Source organism: Catharus ustulatus, chromosome Z, assembly GCF_009819885.2.
Source record: "Catharus ustulatus isolate bCatUst1 chromosome Z, bCatUst1.pri.v2, whole genome shotgun sequence".
Taxonomy (NCBI): domain Eukaryota; kingdom Metazoa; phylum Chordata; class Aves; order Passeriformes; family Turdidae; genus Catharus; species Catharus ustulatus.
In genome coordinates, this window is record NC_046262.2 from 510,825 (window position 1) to 536,368 (window position 25,544).

The following is a 25,544-nucleotide window of genomic DNA, read 5'->3' on the forward strand; positions in this document are numbered from 1 at the left end:
CAGTGGCACTGGGGTGGCAGTGGCAATGGTGTGGCAATGGGAATGACAATGGCACTGGGGTGGCAGTGGCAATGGAAATGGCAGTGGGGTGGCAGTGGCAATAGGAGTGGTAGTGGGGTGACAGTGTCACTGAGGTGGCAGTGGCAATAGGAGTGGCAGTAGGGTGGCAATGGCAATAGAAATGGCAATGGCACTCCCAATGGCAATAGGAATGGCAGTGGGGTGACAATGGCAGTGGCAATGGGAATGGCAATGGCAGTAGGAATGGCAGTGGCACTCCCAATGGCAGTGGCAATGGGGTGGCAATGGCAGTGGAGTGGCATTGGGGTGGCAATGGGAATGGGAATGGCAGTGGCAGTGGGGTGGCCATGGGAATGGCAGTGGCACTCCCAGTGGCAGTGGGGTAGCAGTGGCAATGGGGTGGCACTGGCACTCCCAATGACAATGACAATGGGGTGACAGTGGCAATAAGAATGACAATGGGGTGGCAATGGCAATGGGGTGGGAATGGGAATGGCACTCACAAGTGGCACTGGGGTGGCAATGGGGTGGCAGTGGCATTGGGGTGGGAATGGGAATGGCAATAAGAATGGCAATGGGGTGGCACTCCCAATGACAATGGGGTGGCAATGGCAATGGGAATGGCAATGGCACTCCCAATGGCAATGGCAGTGAGGTGACAATGGCACTCCCAATGGCAATGGCAATGGGGTGACAGTGGCACTCCCAATGGCAGTGAGGTGGCAGTGGCACTCCTATGGCAATAGGAATGGCACTACCAATGGCAATGCCAATGGCAGTGGGGTGGCAATGGCAATGACAGTAGCAATAGGAATGGCAGTGGGGTGGCAATGGCACTGGTGTGACACTGGCAGTGAGGTGGCACTGGCACCCCCAATGGCAGTGGCAATGGCACTTCCAATTGCAATGGCAATGGAGTGGCAATAGAAATGGCAATGGCACTCCCAGTGGCAATGGCAGTGGCTGTGGGGTGGTGACAGTGGCACTCCCAATGACAGTAAGAATGGCAATGGCAGTGGGAATGGCACTCCTAATGACAGTGGGGTGGCAGTGGCAATGGCACTGGCAGTGGGGTGGCACTGGCACTCCCATGGCAATAGGAATGGCACTGCCAATGGCAATCCCAATGGCAATGGGGTGGCAATGGCAATGGGAATGGCAGTGAGGTGGCAATGGCATTGGGGTGACAGTGGCACTCCCAATGGCAATAGGACTGGCAGTGGCACTGGCAATGGCACTCCCAATGACAATGGGGTGACAATGGCAATGACAGTAGCAATAGGGGTGGCAATGGCACTCCTAATGACAATGGCAGTGGGAATAGGAATGGCAGTGGCAATGGGGATGGCAATGGCACTGGGGTGGCAGTGGCACTCCCAATGGCAATAGGAATGGCAGTGGGCTGGTAGTGGCATCCCAATGACAATGGGGTGGCAGTGGCAATGGCAGTGAGGTGGCAATGGCACTCCCAATGGCAATGGCAATGGCAGTGGGAATGGGGTTGGAATGGCAATGGCAGTGAGGTGGCAATGGCACTCCCAATGGCAGTGGGAATGGCAGTGGCAGTGGGAATGGCACTCCCAATGACAGTGGGGTGGCAATGGCACTTCCAATGACAATGGGGTGGCACTGGCAACGGGAATGGCAGTGAGGTGGCAATGGCACTCTCAATGGCAGTAGGAATGGTAGTGGCAGTGCGAATGGCACTCCTGATGGCAATGGCAGTGGCAATGGGGTGGCAGTGGCAATGGCAGTGAGGTGGCAATGGCAGTGGCAGTGAGGTGGCAGTGGCACTCCCATGACAATAGGAATGGCAGTGGCAGTGGCAATGGCACTCCCAATGACAGTGGCAATGACAATGGGGTGGCAATGGCAGTAGCAATAGGAATGGCAGTGGCACTCCCAATGGCACTGGCAATGGGGATGGCAATGGCAGTGGGGTGGCAGTGGCACTCCCAGTGACAATGCCAATGGGAATGGGGTGGCAATGGCAATGACAGTGGCAATAGGAATGGCAGTGGGGTGGTACTGGCACTCCCTATGGCAGTGGCAATGGCAATGGGGTGGCAGTGCCACTCCCAATGGCAGTAGGAATGACAGTGGCAGTGGGAATGGCACTCCCAATGGCAATGGGGTGGCAATGGCAATGACAATGACAATGGAAATGGCAATGGGGTGGCACTCCCAATGGCAATGGGGTGGCAATGGCAATAGGAATGGCAGTGGCACTCCCAATGGCAATGACAATGGGGTGGCAATGGCAATGGGAATGGCACTGGGGTGGCACTGGCAGTGGTAATGGGATGACAATGGCAATGGCACTCCCAGTGGCGATGGAAATAGGGTGGCAATGGGAATGGCAATGGCACTGGGGTGGCAGTGGCAATGGGATGGCAGTGGGGTGGCACTGGCAATGGCAATGACACTCCCAACAGCAATGGCAATGACAGTGACAATGGCACTGCCACCCCCAGTGTCCCTGTCCCTGCCCACTGTGACTGTGGCCACCACTGATGTGACATTTGGGATTTTAATTCCTTTTTCCACACCTGGCCAGGGAAACCTGCCCAGGAGTTTTGGGTTTGGAAACACAAAAATCCCCACTCAGGAGTTAATGGATTTGTAAGCTCTGCACTGACACACAAATAAAAAATTAAAATAAAGAAGAAAGGGATGACAAGGACATCTCCATTTCCTTGGGAAGCAGCAGCAGCAGGTGTAGAAGTAGAAACTGTCGAGTGTGGCACTTCCCAGAGATGCCACTCTGTCCTCCAGGCTGCAGGGAGCTTTGCATTCCTGCTTTGTGCCTGAGCAGCTGCCAGGTTTGGGAATTCTGAGATACACTGCTGCTCTGGGGAGGAAATCCTGCTCAAAAATCTGAATTTGTGTCTGTAATCCCAAATTCCTGTCCTTAATTCCAACCTCCTGTCCCTAATCCCAAATTCCTGTCCCTAATTCCAACCTCATGCTCAAAATCCCAAATTTGTGTCTGTAATCCCAAATTCCTGTCCTTAATTCCAACCTCCTGTCCCTAATTTCAGATTTCTGCCCATAATTCCTGGGCAGGACCAGGAATTAATGTCCATAAATCCAACCTGTCCCTAATCCCAAATTCCTGTCCATAATCCCAAATTCCTGTCCATAATTCCAGCCTGCTGCTCAAAATCCCAAATTCCTGTCTGTAATTCCAGCCTCATGTCCCTAATCCCAAATTCCTGTCTGTAATTCCAGCCTCATGTCCCTAATCCCAAATTCCTGTCTGTAATTCCAGCCTCATGTCCCTAATCCCAAATTCCTGTCCATAATCCCAACCTCATGCTCAAAATCCCAAATTTGTGTCTGTAATCCCAAATTCCTGTCCTTAATTCCAACCTCCTGTCCCTAATTTCAGATTTCTGCCCTTAATTCCTGGGCAGGACCAGGAATTAATGTCCATAAATCCAACCTGTCCCTAATCCCAAATTCCTGTTCATAATTCCAACCTCCTGTCCCTAATTCCAGATTTCTGTCCTTAATTCCAACCTGCTGCTCAAAATCCCAAATTTGTGCCTGTAATCCCAAATTCCTGTCCTTAATTCCAACCTCCTGTCCCTAATTCCAGATTTCTGTCCTTAATTACAACCTCTTGCTCAAAATCCCAAATTTGTGTCTGTAATCCCAAATTCCTGTCCTTAATTCCAACCTCCTGTCCCTAATTCCAGATTTCTGTCCATAATTCCAACCTCCTGCTCAAAATCCCAGATTTCTGTCCATAATTCCTGGGCAGGACCAGGAATTAATGTCCATAAATCCAACCTGTCCCTAATCCCAAATTCCTGTCCCTAATTCCAACCTGTCCCTAATCCCAAATTCCTGTCCATAATTCCAACCCCCTGCTCAAAATCCCAAATTCCTGCCTGTAATTCCAACCTCCTATCCATAATTCCAGATTCCTGTCTGTAATTCCAACCTCCTGTCCCTAATTCCAAATTCCTGCCCTTAATTCCAACCTCATGCTCAAAATCCCAAATCCCTGCCTGTAATTCCAATTTCCTGTCCCTAATCCCAAATTCCTATCCCTAATTCCAACCTGTCCATAATTCCAGATTCCTGTCCCTAATTCCAATTTCCTGTCCATAATTCCAGATTTCTTTCCCTAATCCCAAATTCCTCTCCCTAATCCCAAATTCCTGTCCCTAATCCCAACCTCCTCTCCCCAATCCCAAATTCCTGTCCCCAATCCCAAATTCCTCTCCCTAATCCCAAATTCCTCTCCCTAATCCCAAATTCCTCTCCCTAATCCCAATTTCCTGTCCCCAAAAATCAATCTGTGGATATATCAACTTTGGCTCCAGCACAAAAAAAACCCCAACAAAACAAAACAAATTCAAACCACTCCCCAAAATAATAAAACCAAAATAAATAAAGAGGATTTTAAGAATAAATTGCGGCTTTTTGGGGTCGCATCGCAGCTGGAAAACGGGACATGTGGGAAAATGTGAGAAACAAAAGGAATTTTTGGTGAGTGAGTGGGACATTTCCATAGGCACTCACGCTCTGGTGGGCAGGGAAAAAAAAAAACAAAGGGTTTGTTATGCTGCTGGTTAAAAACTCAGAGCGCAAAACAAAGCCCGGCTTAATTAATAAACGTTCGCGGGCTCGGCCTGGGGAGGAGTTGGGGAAATCAAATCAACTTTTTTGGGGGAGATGGGGATGGGAAAAACAGCCCCAGTGATGTAGGGGGAAGGAAAAAAGATGAGCCTGGCCTTGCTGGGGGGATGGAGATTAAAAAATTTGGGGTTGGGAGGCGCGGAAAATATTTGGGGTTTGGGGGGTGCAGAAAATCTTTGGGGTTTGGGGAGGTGAAGATTAAAATTTTTGGGGTTTGGAGCTTGAGGAAAATGAAGTTTAAAATCTTTGGGGTTTGGGGAGATGTAGATTAAAATCTTTGGGATTTGGAGCTTGAGGAAGATGGAGTTTAAATTCTTTGGGGTTTGAGGAGATGTAGATTAAAATTTTTGGGGTTTGGAGCTGGGGAGATGCAGATTAAAATATTTGGGTTTGGGGAGATGCAGTTTGAAATTTTTGGGGTTTGGGGTTTGGGAAGATGGAGTTTAAAATCTTTGGGGTTTGGGGAGATGTAGATTAAAATTTTTGGGGTTTGGAGCTTGAGGAAGATGGAGTTTAAAATCTTTGGGGTTTGAGGAGATGTAGATTAAAATTTTTGGGGTTTGGGGCTGGGGAGATGGAGTTTAAAATATTTGGGGTTTGGAACTTGGGGAGATGTAGATTAAAAAATTTGGGTTTGGAGCTTGAGGAAGATGGAGTTTAAAATATTTGGGGTTTGGGAGATGCAGAAAATTTTTGGGGTTTGGATCTGGGGAGATGCAGAAAATTTTTGGGGTTTGGAGGTTGAGGAGATGTAGATTAAAAAATTTGGGGTTTGGGGAGATGGAGTTTAAAATCTTTGGGGTTTGAGGAGATGTAGATTAAAATTTTTAGGGTTTGGAGCTTGGGGAGGTGCAGAAAATTTTGGGGTTTGGAGCTGGTGAGATGCAGATTAAAATCTTTGGGGTTTGGGGTTTGGGGAGATGCAGATTGAAATTTTTGGGTTTGGGGTTTGGGGAGATGTAGATTAAAATCTTTGGGGTTGGGGAGATGAAGTTTAAAGTTTTTGGGGTTTGAGGAGATGCAGAAAATCTTTGGGGTTTGGAGCTTGGGAGATGCAGAAAATTTTTGGGTTTGGAGCTTGAGGAAAATGAAGTTTAAAATCTTTGGGGTTTGGGGAGATGCAGATTAAAATCTTTGGGGTTTGGAGGTTGGGGAGGTGCAGAAAATTTTTGGGGTTTGGAGCTGGTGAGATGCAGATTAAAATCTTTGGGTTTGGGGAGATGCAGTTTAAAATCTTTGGGGTTTGGGGTTTGGGGAGATGCAGATTGAAATTTTTGGGTTTGGAGCTTGAGGAAGATGGAGTTTAAAATCTTTGGGGTTGGGGAGATGCAGAAAATCTTTGGGGTTTGGAGCTTGGGGAGATGAGGTTTAAAATCTTTGGGGTTTGGGGTTTGGGAGATGCAGAAAATTTTTGGGGTTTGGGAAGATGCAGTTTAAAATCTTTGGGTTTTAGGAAGATGGAGTTTAAATTCTTTGGGGTTTGAGGAGATGTAGATTAAAATTTTTGGGGTTTGGGGTTTGGGGAGATGAAGTTTAAAATCTTTGGGGTTGGGGAGATGCAGTTTGAAATCTTTGGGGTTTGGAGCTGGGGAGATGTAGATTAAAATTTTTGGGATTTGGGGAGATGGAGTTTAAAATTTTGGGGTTTGGGGTTTGAGGAGATGTAGATTAAAATCTTTGGGGTTTGAGGAGATTCAGTTTAAAATCTTAGACCAGGACTAAAGCTGAGCCTGGCCCTGCTGAGGAGATTCAGATTAAAATCTTAGGGCAGGACTAAAGCTGAGCCTGGCCCTGCTGAGGAGATTCAGATTAAAATCTTTTCCCTCCCTGAGCTGACAGGAACCAGCAGGGCTTTCATTCCTCACTCAAAGCAGAGCCCAAACTTTTCCTGTGCAGCTGCAGCCTCCACATCCTGACACAAAAATAAATAAAAATAAAATAAAATAAAATAGAAAAAGGCAGGGAAGGAAACGATCGCGACGGATTGATCGTGACTCTCTGCTGGGTTAGGCCAGGCCTAGAGCTCTCACTGCTGGGTTAGGCCAGGCCTAGAGCTCTCTGCTGGGTTAGGCCAGGCCCAACTCTCTCAGTGCTATATTTAGGTCAGGCTCAAACTCTCATTACTGGGTTAGGCCAGGCCCAGACTCTCATTGCTGTGTTTAGGCCAGGCCCAGCACTCTCATTACTGGGTTTAGGCCAGGCCCAACACTCTCACTGCTGGTTTAGGCCAGGCCCAACACTCTCACTGCCAGGTTTAGGCCAGGCCCAACACTCTCACTGCTATGTTTAGGGTTAGGCCCAGACTCTCATTACCAGGTTTAGGCCAGGCCCAGACTCTCATTACCAAGTTTAGGCCAGGCCCAGACTCTCATTACCGGATTGAGGAGAATCCAGGTTAGGACTGGACTAAATCCTGCTGGAATTTTCCTAAATTTAGAATTGAGGAGAATCCAATTTAGGACTGGACTAAACCCTGAATTTAGGATTGTAAAGCTGTGAGAATCCAGGTTAGGACTGCACTAAACCCTGCTGGGATTGAGGAGAATCCAGGTTAGGACCGGACTAAATCCCGCAGGAATTTCCCCGCAAAAAAGCGCAAGAAAGGTGAAAAAAGGAGTGAAAAGAAGGGAAAAGGGGCTGGAAAGGGAATCAGAAAATGGGAAAAGGATTGAAAAGGAAAAAGGAAAAAAGGGAAAAGAGGAAAAAAGGGAGAAGAGGAAGAGGAAGCAGCGCGGCCCCGTGTGTGCCGGCCCGTGAAGCGGCGTCGTCGCCGCGCGGCTGCGCCGCACCTGGGCCCTTCAGCTGTGATTGATCGGCCCGCTCGTGTGGAATGGGCCCATCTGCTGCTGCTGCTGCTGCTGCTGCTGCAGCAAACCCTGCAACAAATCCTGCAGCACATCCTGCAAACCTTCATCCTCGTCTTCATCGTCAATCCGCGCTCGTCTTCATCGTCGTCCCCATCCCGGAGCTGCTCTCAGCCTCCTGCAGCCCAGGCAAAGCTTAATTAAAACCACTGACATCATCATGGTGCTGTAATTAAGCCTGGCATTAATTAAGCTGGAGTAACCATTTTTTAATTATTTATTTCTTTATATATTTTTATAATTATTGAAACCGGCAAAAATCGCGAACAGTTAAAAAATCGCGGAGAAATCTGCGCCACAAAAAAGTTTTTTTTGTTGGTGGTTTGATGATTTAATTTAATTTTTTTGGGGATGATTTTCCCCCTCCTCTCTCCCTGGTTTTTTATTTTTTATTTTGTTTTTTTCCCCCCCAACCCCTCCCCAAAAAAAAGCGCTGCCGCCGTTCTGCCGGGCTAATTACGCACCGGGCGAGAGCGCTTCGACAGCTGCATTCATCATCATAAAATGTAATAATTAATGACATTCCAACAAAGCAAAATATGCAAATCAGGGCCTCATTAGCATTTTCATCTTCAGCTTTGATAATGCTTTTGCTGACAAGGTTGTAATTAATGAAAATTCATGTCGCAGGCAGGAGATTGGATCGGTTTCATTCCGCTCACAATTCCCAAACGCGCGGCATTATGGAAAATCGGAGCCTCTGCCAACTTTTTGCAGGGAAAAAAAATAAAAATAAAAAATAAAAAAAACCACACACAACACTAAAAAGCACCAGATGCAAATGAGGGGAGGGAGCTTTAACTCCTTCCAGCCTCCCAAAAATCAAAACAACAAAAATAAAGAGGGAAAAACGAGGTCGAGGTTTCGTCGCGGCAAAACTTTTTTTGCTGCTCCCTCCTCGGTTTTTAATTCAATTTTTGGGGTTGGGGAGGAAAATCCCATCCCTGCTGCTCCTTTAAAACCTGCAGGAATTCCAGAATTCCCAATAAAACATTTTCCTGTTTTTACCACTCAGCAATAATTTGAATTTTTTGGGATTTTTTTTTGCTGCTTTTTCCGAGCTGAATTTCCTTTTCAGGGATGGGGATTTGGGATTTGGGATTTGGGATTTGGGAATTCTTGGTGCCTGTGGGAATGGGGTACAGGATTATTTGGGGTTCAGTGTTTTTGGGGTCCTGACCCGTGTGAGGTTCTGAGGTTCCCAAATTTCTCCTCCCTCTGGAGCCTTCTCGGAGTTTTTCCTCACTCTGAGCAATCCCCAAACGTTCCAGTCAAATGAATCCCTTAGAAATCATTGCAGTGTGAAATCCAAATTGAAATCATTCCCAGCAGGAATTGAGTGTGCTCATCCTGGCACTGGGATTGAACATCATCTCCATCCCTGAATTCCCAAATCCTGGCCCTGGGATGAGCACAATTCCCAAATCCTGGCACTGGGATTGATCCCCATCCCTTAATTCCCAAATCCTGGCACTGGGATTGAACCCCATCCCTTAATTCCCAAATCCTGACTCTGTAATTGAACCCCATCCCTTAATTCCCAAATCCTGGCATTGGGATTAACCCTATCCCTATCCCTTAATTCCCAAATCCTTATACTGGGATCATCCCCATCCCTCCATCCCCAAATCCTGGCATTGGGACTGAATATCATTCCCCAAATCCCTTAATTCCCAAATCCTTACACTGGGATTGAATCCCATCCCTTAATTCCCAAATCTTTACATGGATTAACCCCATCCCCATCCCTCCATCCTCATCCCCATCCCTTAATTCCCAAATCCTTCCACTGAGATGAGCACAATTCCCAAATCCTTCCACTGGGATTGAACCTCATCCCTCCATCCCCAAATCCTGGCATTGGGATTGAACCCCAGCCCCATCCCTGAATTCCCAAATCCTGGCATTGGGATTGAACCCCAGCCCCATCCCTGAATTCCCAAATCCTGGCATTGGGATTAACCCCATGCCCATCCCTCCATCCCCATCCCTTCTTAATTCCCAAATCCTGGACCTGGGATTGAGCACAATTCCCAAATCCTTCCACTGGGATTGAATCCCATCCCAAATCCTTTCACTGGGATTGAACCCCATTCCCATCCCTTAATCCCAGTGCCAGGATTTGGGAATTAAAGGATGGGAATTGTGCTCATGCCAGTGTAAAGATTTGGGCATTAAGGGATGGGGATGGGGTTCATCCCAATACCAGGATTTGGGAATTGTGGGATGGGGTTCAATCCCACTTTAAGGATTTGGGAATTAAGGGATGGTGTTCAATCCCAATGCCAGGATTTGGGAATTAAGGGATGGGGTTCAATCCCAGTGTAAGGATTTGGGAATTAAGGGATGGGAAATGCTCATCCCAATGCCAGGATTTGGGAATTGAATTAAGGGATGGGGATGGTGTTCATCCCAATACCAGGATTTGGGAATTGTGCTCATCCCAATGCCAGGATTTGGGAATTAAGGGATGGGAATTGTGCTCATCCCAGTGCCAGGATTTAGGATAGAGGATCAGGAAATGCTGCTCATCACAATCCCAGGATTTGGGGATTAAAGGATGGGAAATGCTCATCCCAATGCCAGGATTTGAGGATGGAGGGATGGGGATGGTGTTCAATCCCACTTTAAGGATTTGGGAATTAAGGGATTTGGGGAATGATATTCAATCCCAATGCCAGGATTTGGGAATTAAGGGGTGGAAAATGCTCATCCCAATTCCAGGATTTGGGAATTGTGGGATGGGGTTCCATCCCAATGGCAGGATTTGGGAATTGAATTAAGGGATGGGGTTGGGGTTCATCCCAATGCCAGGATTTGGTAATTAAGGGATGGTGTTCAATCCCAGTGTAAGGATTTGGGAATTGTGGGATGGGGATGGGATTCAATCCCAGTGCCAGGATTTGGGAATTGAATTAAGGGATGGGGTTCAATCCCAGTGCCAGGATTTGGGATTTGTGCTCATCCCAGTGCCAGGATTTGGGAATTGTGCTCATCCCAATGCCAGGATTTGGGAATTAAGGGATGGTGTTCAATCCCAGTGTAAGGATTTGGGAATTGTGGGATGGGGATGGGATTCAATCCCAGTGCCAGGATTTGGGAATTGAATTAAGGGATGGGGTTCAATCCCAGTGCCAGGATTTGGGAATTGTGCTCATCCCAGTGCCAGGATTTGGGAATTGTGCTCATCCCAATGCCAGGATTTGGGAATTAAGGGATGGGGTTCAATCCCAGTGTAAGGATTTGGGAATTAAGGAATGGGGTTCAATCCCAATGCCAGGATTTGGGAATTAAGGGATGGGGTTCAATCCCAGTGTAAGGATTTGGGAATTAAGGAATGGGGTTCAATCCCAGTGCCAGGATTTGGGAATTGTGGGATGGGGATCAATCCCAGTGCCAGGATTTGAGAATTGTGGGATGGGGATCAATCCCAGTGCCAGGATTTGAGAATTGTGCTCATCCCAGTGCCAGGATTTGGGAATGGAGGACGGGGATGGCGTTCAATCCCCGTACCAGCATTTGGGAATTAACCCCATCCCTCCATCCCCAAATCCTTTCCCTGGCATCACCCCCATCCCTCCATGCCCATCCCACCCCATCCCACCCATTCCATCCCCCATCCCTCCCAGGAGCCGTAGCCATGGCTCCCTGGCACCGGCGCCGCTGTCTCGGTGCCAGCAAATCTCCGCAGCGCTGCCGCATTCCGCGCCGGGCTGGGCACGGCCCTTCCGCAGCGGCTGCGGCGCTGCCTCCCCGCCATCCCTGCCTCTTTTTATTCATCCCCCATCTTTGCCACTTGGAAATTCCAAATAAAATCTTGGATTTTTTACAACATTGCCATTCCCATCCTTTCCAAATCTCCCGGTTTTCGTTGATCGCAATTTCCGTCCTTCCCGAACGAAACGTCGGAATTTTAGTTGATTCCGGTGTGGAAAATGGGAGAAGATTTGGGATGAGCTGGGAATTGAGGGATGGGGATTTAGGAAGAGCTGGGAAAAAAATTAAAATTATTTTGTCACTGTGGAGCTCCCCCAAAATTTGAGGATTTTGTTCGGCGACTCGACAGCGCGTCGCGAACGCAAACCGCCGTTCGAAACAAATCCGAAACAAACCCAAAATAAAATTAAAAACTCAACAAAATAATGAAAAAATGAAAATAAAAACTGGGACTAAGTAGAGGAAGAGAAAGAGTGGCTCCTGCTTGGCCCAGTGCCCGCTGATGTCATGGAAACACTGGAATTAGCGGCGGTGATTCACGGCGGGCGCCTCCCCCTCGGCAATTAGCCGGGTTTGGGGTTGGGTGTGCGGGGTAAATATTGCTGGGAATGTTTTGTGCACACTGAAACTGAGCCAGCCCGGCCCTCTGGGGGGGGAAATGGGGTTTGGGGGGGAATTAAAAAATTTGGGGGGGAAAAATGGGGTTTGGGGGGGAAAAAATGGGGTTTGGGGTGGGGAAAATGGGGTTTGGGGGGGAGAAAATGGGGTTTGGGGGGGGAAATTGAGAGGGTTTGGGGTGGAAATTAAAAAATTTGGGGTGGAAATTAAAAAATTTGGGGTGGAAATTAAAAAATTTGGGGTGGAAATCAGAGGGTTTGGGGTGGGAATTGAAAAATTTGGGGTGGAAATTTAGAGGAGTTTGGGGTGGAAATTAAAAAAATTGGGGTGGAAATTAAAGAATTTGGGGTGGAAATTAAAGAGTTTGGGGTGGGAATTAAAAAATTTGGGGTGGATATTAAAAAATTTGGGGTGGGAATGTAGAGGGTTTGGGGTGGAAATTGAAAAATTTGGGGTGGAAATTAAAGAGTTTGGGGTGGAAATTAAAAAATTTGGGGTGGAAATTAAAAAATTTGGGGTGGGAATTAAAGAGTTTGGGGTGGAAATTAGAGGGGTTTGGTCAGGAATTCTGTGGGGTTTGGGCAGGAATTTCATAGGATTTGTTCCCAATTTTATTGGGATTTGTTCCCTGGTTTATTGGGATTTGTTCCCTGGTTTAATGGGATTTGTCCCCAAATTTATGGGGTTTTGTTCCCAGTTTTATTGGGGATTTGTTCCCAGTTTTAATAGGATTTATTCCCAGATTTATTGGGATTTGTTCCCAGTTTTAATAGGATTTATCCCCAGTTTTATTGGGGTTTGTTCCTAATTTTATTGGGAATTTTTTGCCTTCATCCCCCTCTCTATTTCCCCCTCCTGATGTTGCAGTCCTGTTCCATTCTGCTTTCCACAATCCACAATTATTCCGGTCTGGAACGATTCCAATCCACAATTATTCCAGTCTGGAATTACTTCAATCCAGAGTTATTTCAATCTGGAATTACTTTAATCCAGAATTATTCCAGTCTGGAATTATTTTTATTTATTTATTTATTTAGGTTTTTAGATTTAGATTGATTTATTTCTATTTATATATTTAGGTTTATATTCATACTTACACATTTATATTTATATTTATATTTATATTTATATTTATATTTATATTTTATATTTATATTTATATTTATATTTATGTTTATGTTTATATTTATATTTATATTTATATTTTTTTCCCTCCCCAGGTAAGGCGGAGCGCGGCTCGTACTCGTCGTACGGCCGGGACTCGTCCCTGCAGGGCTGCCACCAGGTCAGTGGGGACAAAAACCCCAAAAACCCCAAAAAACAAAATGTGTGTGTGGGGACAGATCCAAATCCAAATCCAAACCCAAATCCAAACCCAAATCCAACCCCAAATCCAAATCCAATCCCAAACCCAGATCCAAATCCAACCCCAAACCCAAATCCAAATCTAAATCCAACCCCAAATCCAAACTCAAATCCAATCCCAAATCCAAATCCAATCCTAAACCCAAATCCAAATCCAACCCCAAATCCAAATCTAAATCCAACCCCAAATCCAAACTCAAATCCAATCCCAAATCCAAATCCAATCCTAAACCCAAATCCAAATCCAACCCCAAATCCAAATCTAAATCCAACCCCAAATCCAAACTCAAATCCAATCCCAAATCCAAATCCAATCCTAAACCCAAATCCAAATCCAACCCCAAATCCAGACCCAATCCCAAATCCAATCCCAAACCCAAATCTGACCCCAAATCCAAATCCAAATCTGACCCCAAATCTAAATCCAACCCCAACTCCAAATCCAACCCCAAATTCAAACCCAAATCCAAACCCAAATCCAACCCCAACTCCAAATCCAACCCCAAATTCAAACCCAAATCCAAACCCAAATCCAAATTTAAATCCAAACCTAAATCCAAATCCAATCCCAATCCCAAATCCAACCCCAAATCCAAATCCAACCCCAAACCTAAATCCAAACCTAAATCCAAATCCAGATCCAAACCCAAATCCAGATCTAAATCCAAACCCAAACCCAAATCCAACCCCAAATCCAAACCCAAACCCAAATCCAAACCCAAATCCAACCCCAAATCCAAATCCAACCCCAAATTCAAACCCAAATCCAAACCCAAATCCAAACCCAAATCCAAACCTAAATCCAAATCCAATCCCAAATCCAAATCCAAACTCAAATCCAAACCCAAATTCAAATCCAACCCCAAACCCAAACCCAAATCCAACCCCAAATCCAAATCTAATCCCAAATCCAAACCCAAATTCAAACTCAAATCCAAATCCAGTCTCAAATCCAAACCCAAATTCAAATCCAAATCTAAATCCGACCCCAAATCCAATCCCAAATCCAAATGCAATCCCAAATCCAAACCCAAACTCAAATCCAAACCCAACCCTAAATCCAAATCCAAACCCAAATCCAACCCCAAATCCAAATCCAACCCTAAATCCAAATCCAACCCCAAATCCAACCCCAAATCCCAAATCCAACCCCAAATCCAACCCCAACCCTAAACCCAAACCAGAGGTTCCCTGGATTTACAAATTCCTTATCCATAGGATTTTATTTATTTGGGATTTTTGGAGTGAGTTATAAATTCCTTATCCATAGGATTTTATTTATTTGGGATTTTTGGAGTGATTTATAAATTCCTTATCCATAGGAATTTATTTATTTGATTTTTTAGGATATTCCCAGTAAATATTCCTCCAAAATATTCCTAATTATATTATTCCTGTTAACCCAAAAATCCCAAATTTCTTATAGGATATTTTCCATAAAACCTTGAGTTTAGGACAGGAATTTTTAATGGGATTTTACCCCTAAAACCCCAAATAAAGGGAATTTTTCCATGGATTATTATTGATTTGAGCTCCATGAGCCGGGATTAGCGAGCTGGGATTAATGAGCTGGGATTAATGAGCTGGGATTAGTGAGCTGAGATTAGTGAGCTGGGATTAATGAGCTGGGATTAGTGAGCCGGGATTAGTGAGCTGGGATTAATGAGCTGGGATTAGTGAGCTGGGATTAATGAGCTGGGATTAGTGAGCTGGGATTAGCGAGCCGGGATTAGTGAGGCAGGATTAATGAGCTGGGATTAGTGAGCTGGGATTAATGAGCTGGGATTAATGAGCCAGGATTAGCAAGGTGGGATTAGTGAGAATGGAATCATTGAGCTGGGATTAGCGAGGTGGGATTAGTAAGGATGGGATGGATGAAGGCATGGACAGAACCTTGAGCCAAGCTTTGCCAGGCCGGGATTACTTAGGACAGGATGGACACAGGGACAGAACCTTGAGCTGGGATTAAACAGCCAGGATTACTTAGGACGGGATGCACACACAAAACCCGATCTAAGCCGAGCTTTGCCAGGCCGGGTTTAGCAGCCCCGCTGGGCTCTAGGCTGGGCTCGGAGCTCAGCGGGTTAAGCCCAGCCCTAATTGGCCAATTTCAGCTCATTTGCATACGAAGGGCGCGCTCGGTTGATTGCGATCGCTAATTACTGCGCTCATTAAGCCCAGCTTAGCGGAGCCGGGCTTTGCTAAGCCGGGACCAGCGCTCCATGTATGGAATGTGTACGGTTAATTAATGATCAGTAATGAATCAATAAACATCGATCATTCCAGGAGTTAATTAGTGATCAGTAATTAATTAATACACGTTGATAATTGCATTGGGATCATTAGTGATCAATAATTAATTAATTAATACAGATTGATAATTGCATGGGGTTAATTAGTGATCAATAATTAATACTCGATCTGGGTGTGCAATAATTATAAATTTTAAAAATTTATTATAAATAGAATTTATAAATTATTAAATATAATATTATAAATTAATATTAAATTTATATAGATTTATTATACATCCTAATTAATGTATTGTAGAATTTAAATATTTAATAGATAATAAATAATAATTCAATATATTACAGAAATAAAATTGATTTTTTAATGTAAATAACATCATATTTAATGTGTTGCAGAAATAATATTTAATGGATTTTATAAATGAAATAATGTTTAATGTGTTATGGAAATAACATTAAATTTAATGTGTTTTATAAATATTAAATATATTTTATATCATACATAATATTTAATGTATTATATAAAATAAATTTATTTAATATAATCTGTATTTAATTAATTCCATATTTTATACATTCTATATTTAATATTTTATTTATTTAATTCCATATTTAATTTATTCCATATTTAATTAATTCAATATTTAATTCATTCTATATTTAATACTTTATTTAATTTACTCCATATTTAATTTATTCCTTATTTCATTCATTCCATATTTTATACATTCTATATTTAATACTTGATTTAATTAATTCCATATTTAATAAATTATATATTTATTCTGTATTTAATTCATTCCATATTTAATACTTCATTTAATTTATTCCATTTTTAATTTATTCCTTATTTAATTGATTCCATATTTAATCCATTCCACATTTAATATCAAATTCATTCTTTGGAATCAACACAAATTTTGATTTAATAGAAATATTGGGAATAAATAAAATTTAATGCAATCTATCTATATTTAATAAAGTATTTTATATTTTATAATAAATTATATTTAATACATTTTATCTCTTTAATATATTTATAATAAATGATATTTAATGCATTATATGTAATAACTTATATTTAGAATAAATTATATTTTATAGATTATATCTTTAATGTATTTATAATAAATAATATTTTATACATCATATAAAATAAATTATATTTATAATAAATTACATTTTATTGATTATATAAAATCCATTATATTTCTAATAAATTGTATTTTATAAATTGTATCTTTAATAAATTGTATTTAAAATAAATCATATTTAATACATTATATCTATAATATATTAAATTTAAAAAATATTTCATACATTATCTCTTTTAATCCATTCTATTTATAATAAATAATATTTAATCCATCACAATTTATTTCCAATAGTCAATAAATTAAATTGCATAAATGTGTTTAATCCATTTTATCTTTGATTTTATCTCCAATAAATTATAGATTAATTCATAAATGGGATATTTAAAATATTGCATCTAAATTAAAAATTATAGGTAAAATAAATATATTTATTATATATTTAATACATTTTATATTTCAAATATTGCAGCTAGAATAATGATATATAAAATATAATTCTTTGTGTAATATATTGTATTTAATATAAAATATTTAATCCATTCTATAAAATAAAATTATATAAAATCCAGTTTATAAAAAAGTAAATTTTGTATAAAATCCATTCTATAAAAAATAAATTTTATAAAAAATAAGTTTGATATAAAATCCATTCTGTATAAAATAAATTCTATAAAAAAGAAATACTATATAAAATGCATTCTGTATAAAATAAATTTTGTAAAAAATCCATTTTATATAAAACCCAATCTGTACAAAAAATAAATTTTCTATAAAATTCCAAATCTATATAAAAATAAACTTTATATAAAATCCATTCTGTATAAAATCCACTTTATATAAAATCCATTCTACAAAAAATAAATTTATTAAAAAATCCATTCTGTATAAAATATAATCAATTAAATATTTCTTTATTTTATATCTTTTTATTTCTATTTTATATCTTTTTATATCTATTTTATTTCTTTTTATATCTCTTAAATATTTTTATTATAATTCTATATTGACTTTTTATTTCTTTCAATCTCTTTATATCTATTTTAAATCTCTGATATATATTCTGTATTTCTTTATATCAGTTTTATATTTCTTTATATCAAATTTATGTGGATTAATATGGATTTTATATTAATTTTATATCAATTTTATATGGATTTTATGTGGATTTTATGTGGATTTTATATCAATTTTATCTGGATTTCTTATGGATTTTATCTCTATTTTACCTTATCTCAATTTTATCTTTATTGTATGGGTTTTATATCACTTTTATATCAATTTTATATCAATTTTATCTCAGTTTTCCATCCTGGATATTTTTTATTGCCGTGTTTTCATTTTCTCAAATCCCCAAAAATTTCCCTCCCAGTCCCTGCCAGAGCTCCAGACTTTTCCTGAATCCCTGAATTTCTGAATTAATTCCTGAATTTCTGAATTAATGATTTTCTGAATTTCTGAATTAATCAACTCCTGAATTTCTGAATTAATTCCTGAATTTCTGAATTAATGATTTTCTGAATTTCTGAATTAATCAATTCCTGAATTTCTGAATTAATTCCTGAATTTCTGAATTAATCAACTCCTGAATTTCTGAATTAATTCCTGAATTTCTGAATTAATCAACTCCTGAATTTCTGAATTAATCAATTTCTGAATTAATTCCTGAATTTCTGAATTTTTGAATTTCTAAAGTCCTGAATTTCTGAATTCTTGAATTGCTGAATTCCTGAATAATTGAATTTCTGAGTTCCTGAATTTCTGAATTTCTGAATTCCTGATTTTCTGAATTCCTGAATTTATGAATTTCTGATTTTCTGAATTCCTGAATTCTTGAATTCCTGAATTTCTGAATTTCTGGATTTCTGAATTCTTGAATTTCTGAATCCCTGAAGTTCTGAGTCCCTGAATTCCTCAATCTCTGAATTCATGAATTCCTGAATTTTTCAATTTCTGAATTTTTGAATTTCTGAATTCCTGAATTCTTGAATTCCCTGAACCCCCAAATTTTTGAATTCCTGCATCCCTGAATTTCTGATTTTCTGAATTTCTGAGTTCCTGAATTTCTGAATCCCTGAATTTCTGATCTCCTGAATCCCTGAATTCCTCAATCCCTGAATTCCTGAATTTCTGAATCCCTGAATTCCTGATTTTCTGAATTTCTGAATCCCTGAATTTCCAAATCCCTCAATCCCTGAATCCCTTCCCCACCTTTGGGAATTTTGGGATGTGCTGGGGAAGGGCTTTGGGGTTTTTGGGTTTTTTAGGATGTTTGGGATTTTTGGGTTTTTTGGGATTTTTGGGGTTTTTGGGGTGGATTTTGGGGTTTTTTGGGGTGGGTTTTCAGGTTTTGGGGTTTTTTGGGGTGGGTTTTTTGGGGTGTTTGTGTTGTTTGTATTTTTGGGGTGCCCCATCCCCACCCTGCCCCGTTCCCACAGCAGAGCCTGCTGGGAGGGGACATGGAGCTGGCCACGCCCGGGGCGCTGTCCCCCAGCAAACCCGGATCCCAGTTCTACCAGTACGGGGGCAGCGCGCGCCGGAGAGCCCTGCACGGATCTGCTGTGGGTGAGTGGGCATGGCAATCAATAAAATCCCAAAAATCCTATAAATGAAACCTTAAAATCCCAGTAATGAGCCCAAAAATCCTATTAGTGAGCCCAAAAATCCCATTAATGACCCCATGAATGAAACCCTAAAATCCTATTAATGAACCCAAAAATGAGCCCTAAAATCCCATTAATGAGCCCTAAAATCCCGTTAATGAAACCCTAAAATCCCAAAATGAAACCCTAAAATCCCATTAGTGGTTCCTAAAATCCCATTAATGAACCTAACAGCCCCATCCCTATCCCGGTAATCCCATCCTTATCCCAGAAATCCCAAAATCCTAAAATCCCATTAATCCCAAAATCCCAAAAATCCTAAAAATCCCCAAATCCCAGAAATCCCATTATTCACAGTAATCCCAAAATCCCAGTAATCCCAGTAATCCCAAAATCTCAGAACCCCAGAAATCCCATTATTCACAGTAATCCCAAATCCTAAATTCCAAAAATCCCAGAAATCCCATTTAATCCTATTAATCCCAAAAATCCCAATAATCCACAAATCTCAGAAATTCTAAAATCCCAGTAAACCCAATAATACCAAAATCCTAAAATCCCAAAATCCCAGAAATCCCATTAATCCTAGTAAACCCAATAATACCAAAATCCCAAAATCCTAAAAATCCCAAACTCCCAAAAACCCCAAATCCCATTAATCCCAAAAATCCCAAAAATCCAAAAGTCTCCAAATCCCAGAAATCCCATTAATCCCAGTAATCCCAATAATCCCAAAGTCCCAAAATCCCATTAATCCCAAAAATCCCAGCAATCCCAAATCACAGAAATCCTAAAAATCCCCAAATCCTAAAAATTCCAAAATCCCAAAAATCCTAAAAATCCCAAAATCCAAAAATCTCCAAATCCCAACAATCTCATTAATCTCAAAATCCCAAAAATCCCAAAATCCCAAAACCCCAAAAACCCCAAACCCCAAATATTTTTTCCCCCTTTAATTGCCGCCTTTCCTTCCAGAAGTTCAGACAAAGAAAGTGCGCAAGGTGCCGCCGGGTTTGCCGTCCTCCGTAAGTGCCGCGGAAACTTCCGGAAATTTCGGGGATTTCGGCGGGAAAACGGGAAAATTTGGCGGGAAAATCGGGTCGGGTCTCGTGGGCGGGGCGTTGATGAATTGGAAATTGATTAGAAATTGATCGGGGCTCGTTTGGAGATTGAGGCGATATTGACAAAGCCTCGTTTGCGTATCGGTGCGATATTGACAGTGCCTAATTTGCATACTGATGTGAGATTGACACTGCCTCATTTGCATATTGGTAGGACCTCATTTGCATACCAGTGTGATATTGACGGTGCCTAATTGACATACTGGTCTGATATTGGTATTGTCTCATTTGCATATTGATGCAATATTGACAAAGCCTCATTTGCATATCGGTTAGCGCCTAGTTTGCATATCAGGGTGATATTGACAGTACCTAATTTGCATACTGGCCTGATACTGGCATTGACTCGTTTGCATATTGCCAGTGCCTCATTTGCATATCGGCGTGATATTGACAGTGCCTCATTTGTATATTGGTGTGATATCGTCAGTACCTAATTTGCATATTGGTCTGATATTAGTGTTGTCTCATTTGCATATTGGTAGCGCCTCATTTGCATGTCGGGGTGATATTGACAGTACCAAATTTGCATATCGGTCTGGTATTGGCATTGTCTCATTTGCATATTGATGCGATATTGTCGGTGCCTCATTTGCATATTGGTAGCGCCTACTTTGCATAACGGTGTGATATCGACAGTGCCTCATTTACATATCGACGCGATATTGACAAATACTCACTTGCATATTGGTAGCGCCTACTTTGCATAACAGTGTGATATTGACAATTCCTCATTTGCATATTGACCTGGTATTGACAAATCCTCATTTGCATATTGGTAGTGCCTCGTTTACATATAGGTGTGATATTGACAGTGCCTCATTTACATATTGATCTGGTTGATATGGCCTCATTTGCATATCACTGATGCCAATGGTGCCTCATTTGCATATCGATCTGATATTGGTGCCAGCTTCATTTGCATATTGCTCTGATACCCACACAGACTCATTTGCATATCCCTGCATTATTGATAAAGCCTCATTTGCATATCGATACCGCCATTAGCCTAATTTGCATATAGCACTGATGTTGCTCGTACCTCATTTGCATATCGGTCTGATATTGGTAGCGCCTCATTTGCATATCAGTTTTATATCGATACAGCCTCATTTACATATTCTGGTGATTGATACAACCTCATTTGCATGTCATTCTGAGATAATTAGCCTCATTTGCATATTGTTTTGATATCTTCAGTCTCATTTGCATATTGATCTGATATTGACATGGATTTGGGATTTTGGGATTTGGGATTTTTGGGATTTGGGATTTTTGGGATTTGGGATTTTTGGCATTTTTGGGATTTGGGATTTTGGGTTTTGTTAGGCCGGGCTTAGCAAAGCCTGGTTTAGCCGGGAGCGGGCCGCCCTCTAGAGCTCGCCGCGGGAATCGCAGGCACCGAAATCCCGGATTTGGGATCTGGGAGGGTTTGGAGTCCTGGGTTTAAACCCAGTCTAAGTTCGGTTTAAGCACTGGGATCGGGTTTTTTCCTCCCTGGATTTGGGATAGGACGGGTTCTGGTTTCTGAGGTCAGGCCTAAGATCGGGATCAGGCTGAAATTTAGATCTGAACTGGGATTAGGATCAGGATTAGGAGCAGGATTTAAACCAGGATTAAGAACAGGAGCAGGAATAAAACCAGGATTAGGAGCAGGATTCAAACCAGGATTAAGGTCAGGAGCAGGAATAAAACCAGGATTAGGAGCAGGATTTAAACCAGGATTAGGAACAGGAGCAGGAGCAGAACTCAGTTTTGAACTGGGATTAGGATCAGGATTAGGAGCAGGATTTAAACCAGGATTAGGATCAGAACCAGGATCAGGATCAGGATTAGAGCCAGGATTAAGATCAGGATTTGAATCAGGATCAGGAGCAGAACTGGGATTTAAACCAGGATTAGGAGCAGGATTTGAATTAGGATTAAGATCAGGATTTGAACCAGGATTAGGAGCAGGACTTGAACCAGGATTAGGAGCAGAACCAGGATTAAGATCAGGATTTGAACCAGGATTAAGAGCAGGATTTGAGCCAGGACTAGGATTTGAACCAGACTAGTTCGGGATATTCTGGGATGGCTGAGCCCAGCTCGACAGCAAATCCCAGGTTTAGGCCCGGCTTAACCCCAAAAAAACCCCAAAAATCCAGGAATGGATTCCCATTAAAGTCAGGGAATTCTGGAATTATTAAAAAAAAAAGTCTCAAAAAATTCCCAGAAAATACAAATAGGGAAAAAAGGAAATCCCAAAAAAATCCCCCCAAAAATTTAAAAAAAAACTCAAAAAAATAAACAAAAAAAGTTCTAAAATATTCCCCTAAAATCCAAAAAAAATCCCAAAAAATGCCCCCAAAAATCCTAAAAAAAATTCCTAAAAATTCCAAAAAAATTGTTAAAAAAACCCAAAAAATTGCCCAAAACCCCCAAGAGAATCCTGAAAAAAATCCCCCAAAAAATCCCCAAAAATCCCAAAATAATTCCAAAAAAAATCCTTCAAAAATCCTAAAAAAAATCCTTTTAAAATCCTAAAAATTGCCCCCAAAAATTCTAAAAAAATCCCCAAAAAATCCCAAAAAAACCCAAAATAATTCCCAAAAAAATCCTAAAAAAATAACCAAAAAATATCCCAAAAATCCTAAAAAAATCTCCAAAAAATCCCCCTAAAAATGCTAAAAAAATCCTAAAAAATCAAAAAACATTTCTAAAAAAAATCCCCAAAAAATCCCCCAAAAATTAAAAAAAATCCCCCTAAAAAAATTTTTAAAAAATCACAAAAAACCCAAAAAATCCCCAAAAAATCCTAAAAAAATTCTAAAATATCCCCCAAAAATCCCAAGAGAATACTGAAAAAATCTCCAAAAAAACTCTAAAAAAATCCTCAAAAATCTCTAAAAAACCCCAAAAAAATCCCATAAAATCCCCCAAAAATCCTAAAAAAATCCTTAAAAATTCCCCCCAAAAAACCCCAAAAATACTTAAAAAACCCTTTAAAAAATCTTCAAAAAATCCTAAAAAACCCCCAAAAAATCCCCAAAAAATTCCAAAAAATCTCCCTAAAAAAACACCAAAAAATCCCAAAAAACCCCCAAAAAAACCTTAAAAAAATCCTAAAAAATCCCCAAAAAATCCTAAAAAAAACCCCAAAAAATCCCAAAAAAACCCCAAAAAATCCCAAAAAATTCCAAAATATCTCCCTAAAAAAACCCAAAAAAATCCCAAAAACCCCAAAAAATCCTAAAAAAATTCTAAAAAATCCCCCAAAAAATCCCCAAAAAGTCCCAAGAGAATCCTGAAAAAATCCCCAAAAAACTCTAAAAAATCCCTTAAAAATCCTTTTAAAAATCCTAAAAAAAGCCTAATAAATCCAATAAAAATTCTAAAGAACCCCCCAAAAAATCCCCAAAAAATTCCAAAAAATCCCCCTAAAAAATAAAAAAAATCCTAAAAAATCCTAAAAAAACCCTAAAAAATCCCCAAAAAATCCTAAAAAAACCCCCAAAAATTCTAAAAAACCCCCCAAAAAATCCCCAAAAAATTCCAAAAAATCCCCCAAAAATTCTAAAAAACTCTGAAAAAACCCCAAAAAAATCCCATAAAAATCCCCAAAAAAATCCTAAAAAAATACTAAAAAATCCTAAAAAAAATCCTAAAAAACCCCAAAAAAATCCCAAAACAACCCCAAAAAATCCCCAAAAAAATCCCAAAACTCCCCCATGTGGATTCATTTCCTCCCACACACCCCACTAAATTTTTTCATTTATTCCCCCCAAAAAAATTTTCGAAACTCCCAAAACCCATCCCCCAATTTTTCAATCAACAAGTCCCCCTAAAAAAATAAAAAATTAAATTTATTTTTGATTTTTATTTTGATTTTTATTTTATTTTTTCCAGCTCCAAGCCCAAATTGGGCAGGCAGCAGAAGGCCTCTTTTGCATTTTTAATTTAGTAACTGGCAGCTGCATACATTTGCATATTAATGAGTTGCAGATGAAATCGTGCATGCCTAATTACCCCTCCGCAATCAACGAAAAAAACCCCCAAAAAACCCCAAAAAAATCCCAAAAAAATCAAAATATTCACTTTAAAAAATAGGAAAAAATTATAATTAATTTATTTTTGTGTTGTTTTGTTGTTTATTTTAATTTTTTTTTGTTGATTGCTCACCCCTCCCTGCTCTCCCTCATTAACTCAGCTGCTAATTAGGCAGCATATGTCTGTTAACCCCTGCAGTGCCAGAGCCCAAATTGCAGCTCAGGAAAGGGATTTAAAAAGGAAAATAATCCTAAAAAATATTTTAGGGAAGGGAAATCATCCTAAAAAATATTTAGGGAGGGGAATTATATCAGAAAATGATTCTGGAAATTATTTTGGGATGGGAAATGATCCTAAAAAATATTTTAGGGAGGGGAATGATGCTGGAAAAAATCCAGGAAAATGATTCTGGAAATTATTTTGGGATGGGAATTAATCATTAAAAATATTTTAGGGAAGGGAAATGATCCTGAAAATAATTTGGAAATGATTAAAAAAAAATTCCAGGAAGGAAAATAATCCTAAAAAATATTTTGGGATGGGAAATGATCCCAAAAAATATTTTAGGGAAGGAAATGATCCCAAAATTTAGGAAGGGAAATGATTCTGGAAATTATTTTGGGAAGGGAAATGATCCTAAAAAAATTCCAGGAAAATGATCCTAAAAATATTTTAGGGAAGGGAAATGATCCCAAAATTTAGGAAGGGAAATGATCCTGAAAAATATTTTGGGAAGGAAAATGATCCTGAAAAAAATATTTGGGAAGGGAACAATCCCAAAATTCAGGAAGGGAAATGATCCTGAAAATAATTCCAGGAAAATGATTCTAAAAAATATTTTGGGAAGGAAAATGATCCTAAAAAAATTCCAGGAAAATGATCCCAAAAATATTTTAGGGAAGGGAAATGATCCCAAAAAAAAAATCCAGGAAGGGAAATGATCCCAAATTTCAGGAAGGGAAATGATCCTGAAAAATATTTTAGGGAAGGAAATGATCCCAAAATCCAGGAAGGGAAATGATCCCAAAAAATATTTTAGGGAAGGAATTGATCCCAAAAAAAATCCAGGAAGGGAAATGATCCCAAATTTCAGGAAGGGAAATGATCCTGAAAATAATTCCAGGAAGGAAAATAATCCTGAAAAAATTCCAGGAAAATGATCCCAAAAATATTTTAGGGAAGGAATTGATCCCAAATTTAAGGAAGGGAA

General features: G+C 40.3%; 1 protein-coding gene across 1 annotated transcript in view; it reads left to right on the forward strand.

The window, feature by feature from the left end:
* Window positions 1-25,544, forward strand: part of TCF4 (transcription factor 4) — a 75,901-nt gene that overhangs the window by 21,327 nt on the left and 29,030 nt on the right. Inside the window, exons 5-7 of the mRNA XM_033086051.2 lie at window positions 13,091-13,155; window positions 19,020-19,146; window positions 20,160-20,209. Of these exons, the coding sequence (XP_032941942.1) occupies window positions 13,091-13,155; window positions 19,020-19,146; window positions 20,160-20,209 (242 nt within the window). The remainder of the gene's footprint in view (window positions 1-13,090; window positions 13,156-19,019; window positions 19,147-20,159; window positions 20,210-25,544) is intronic.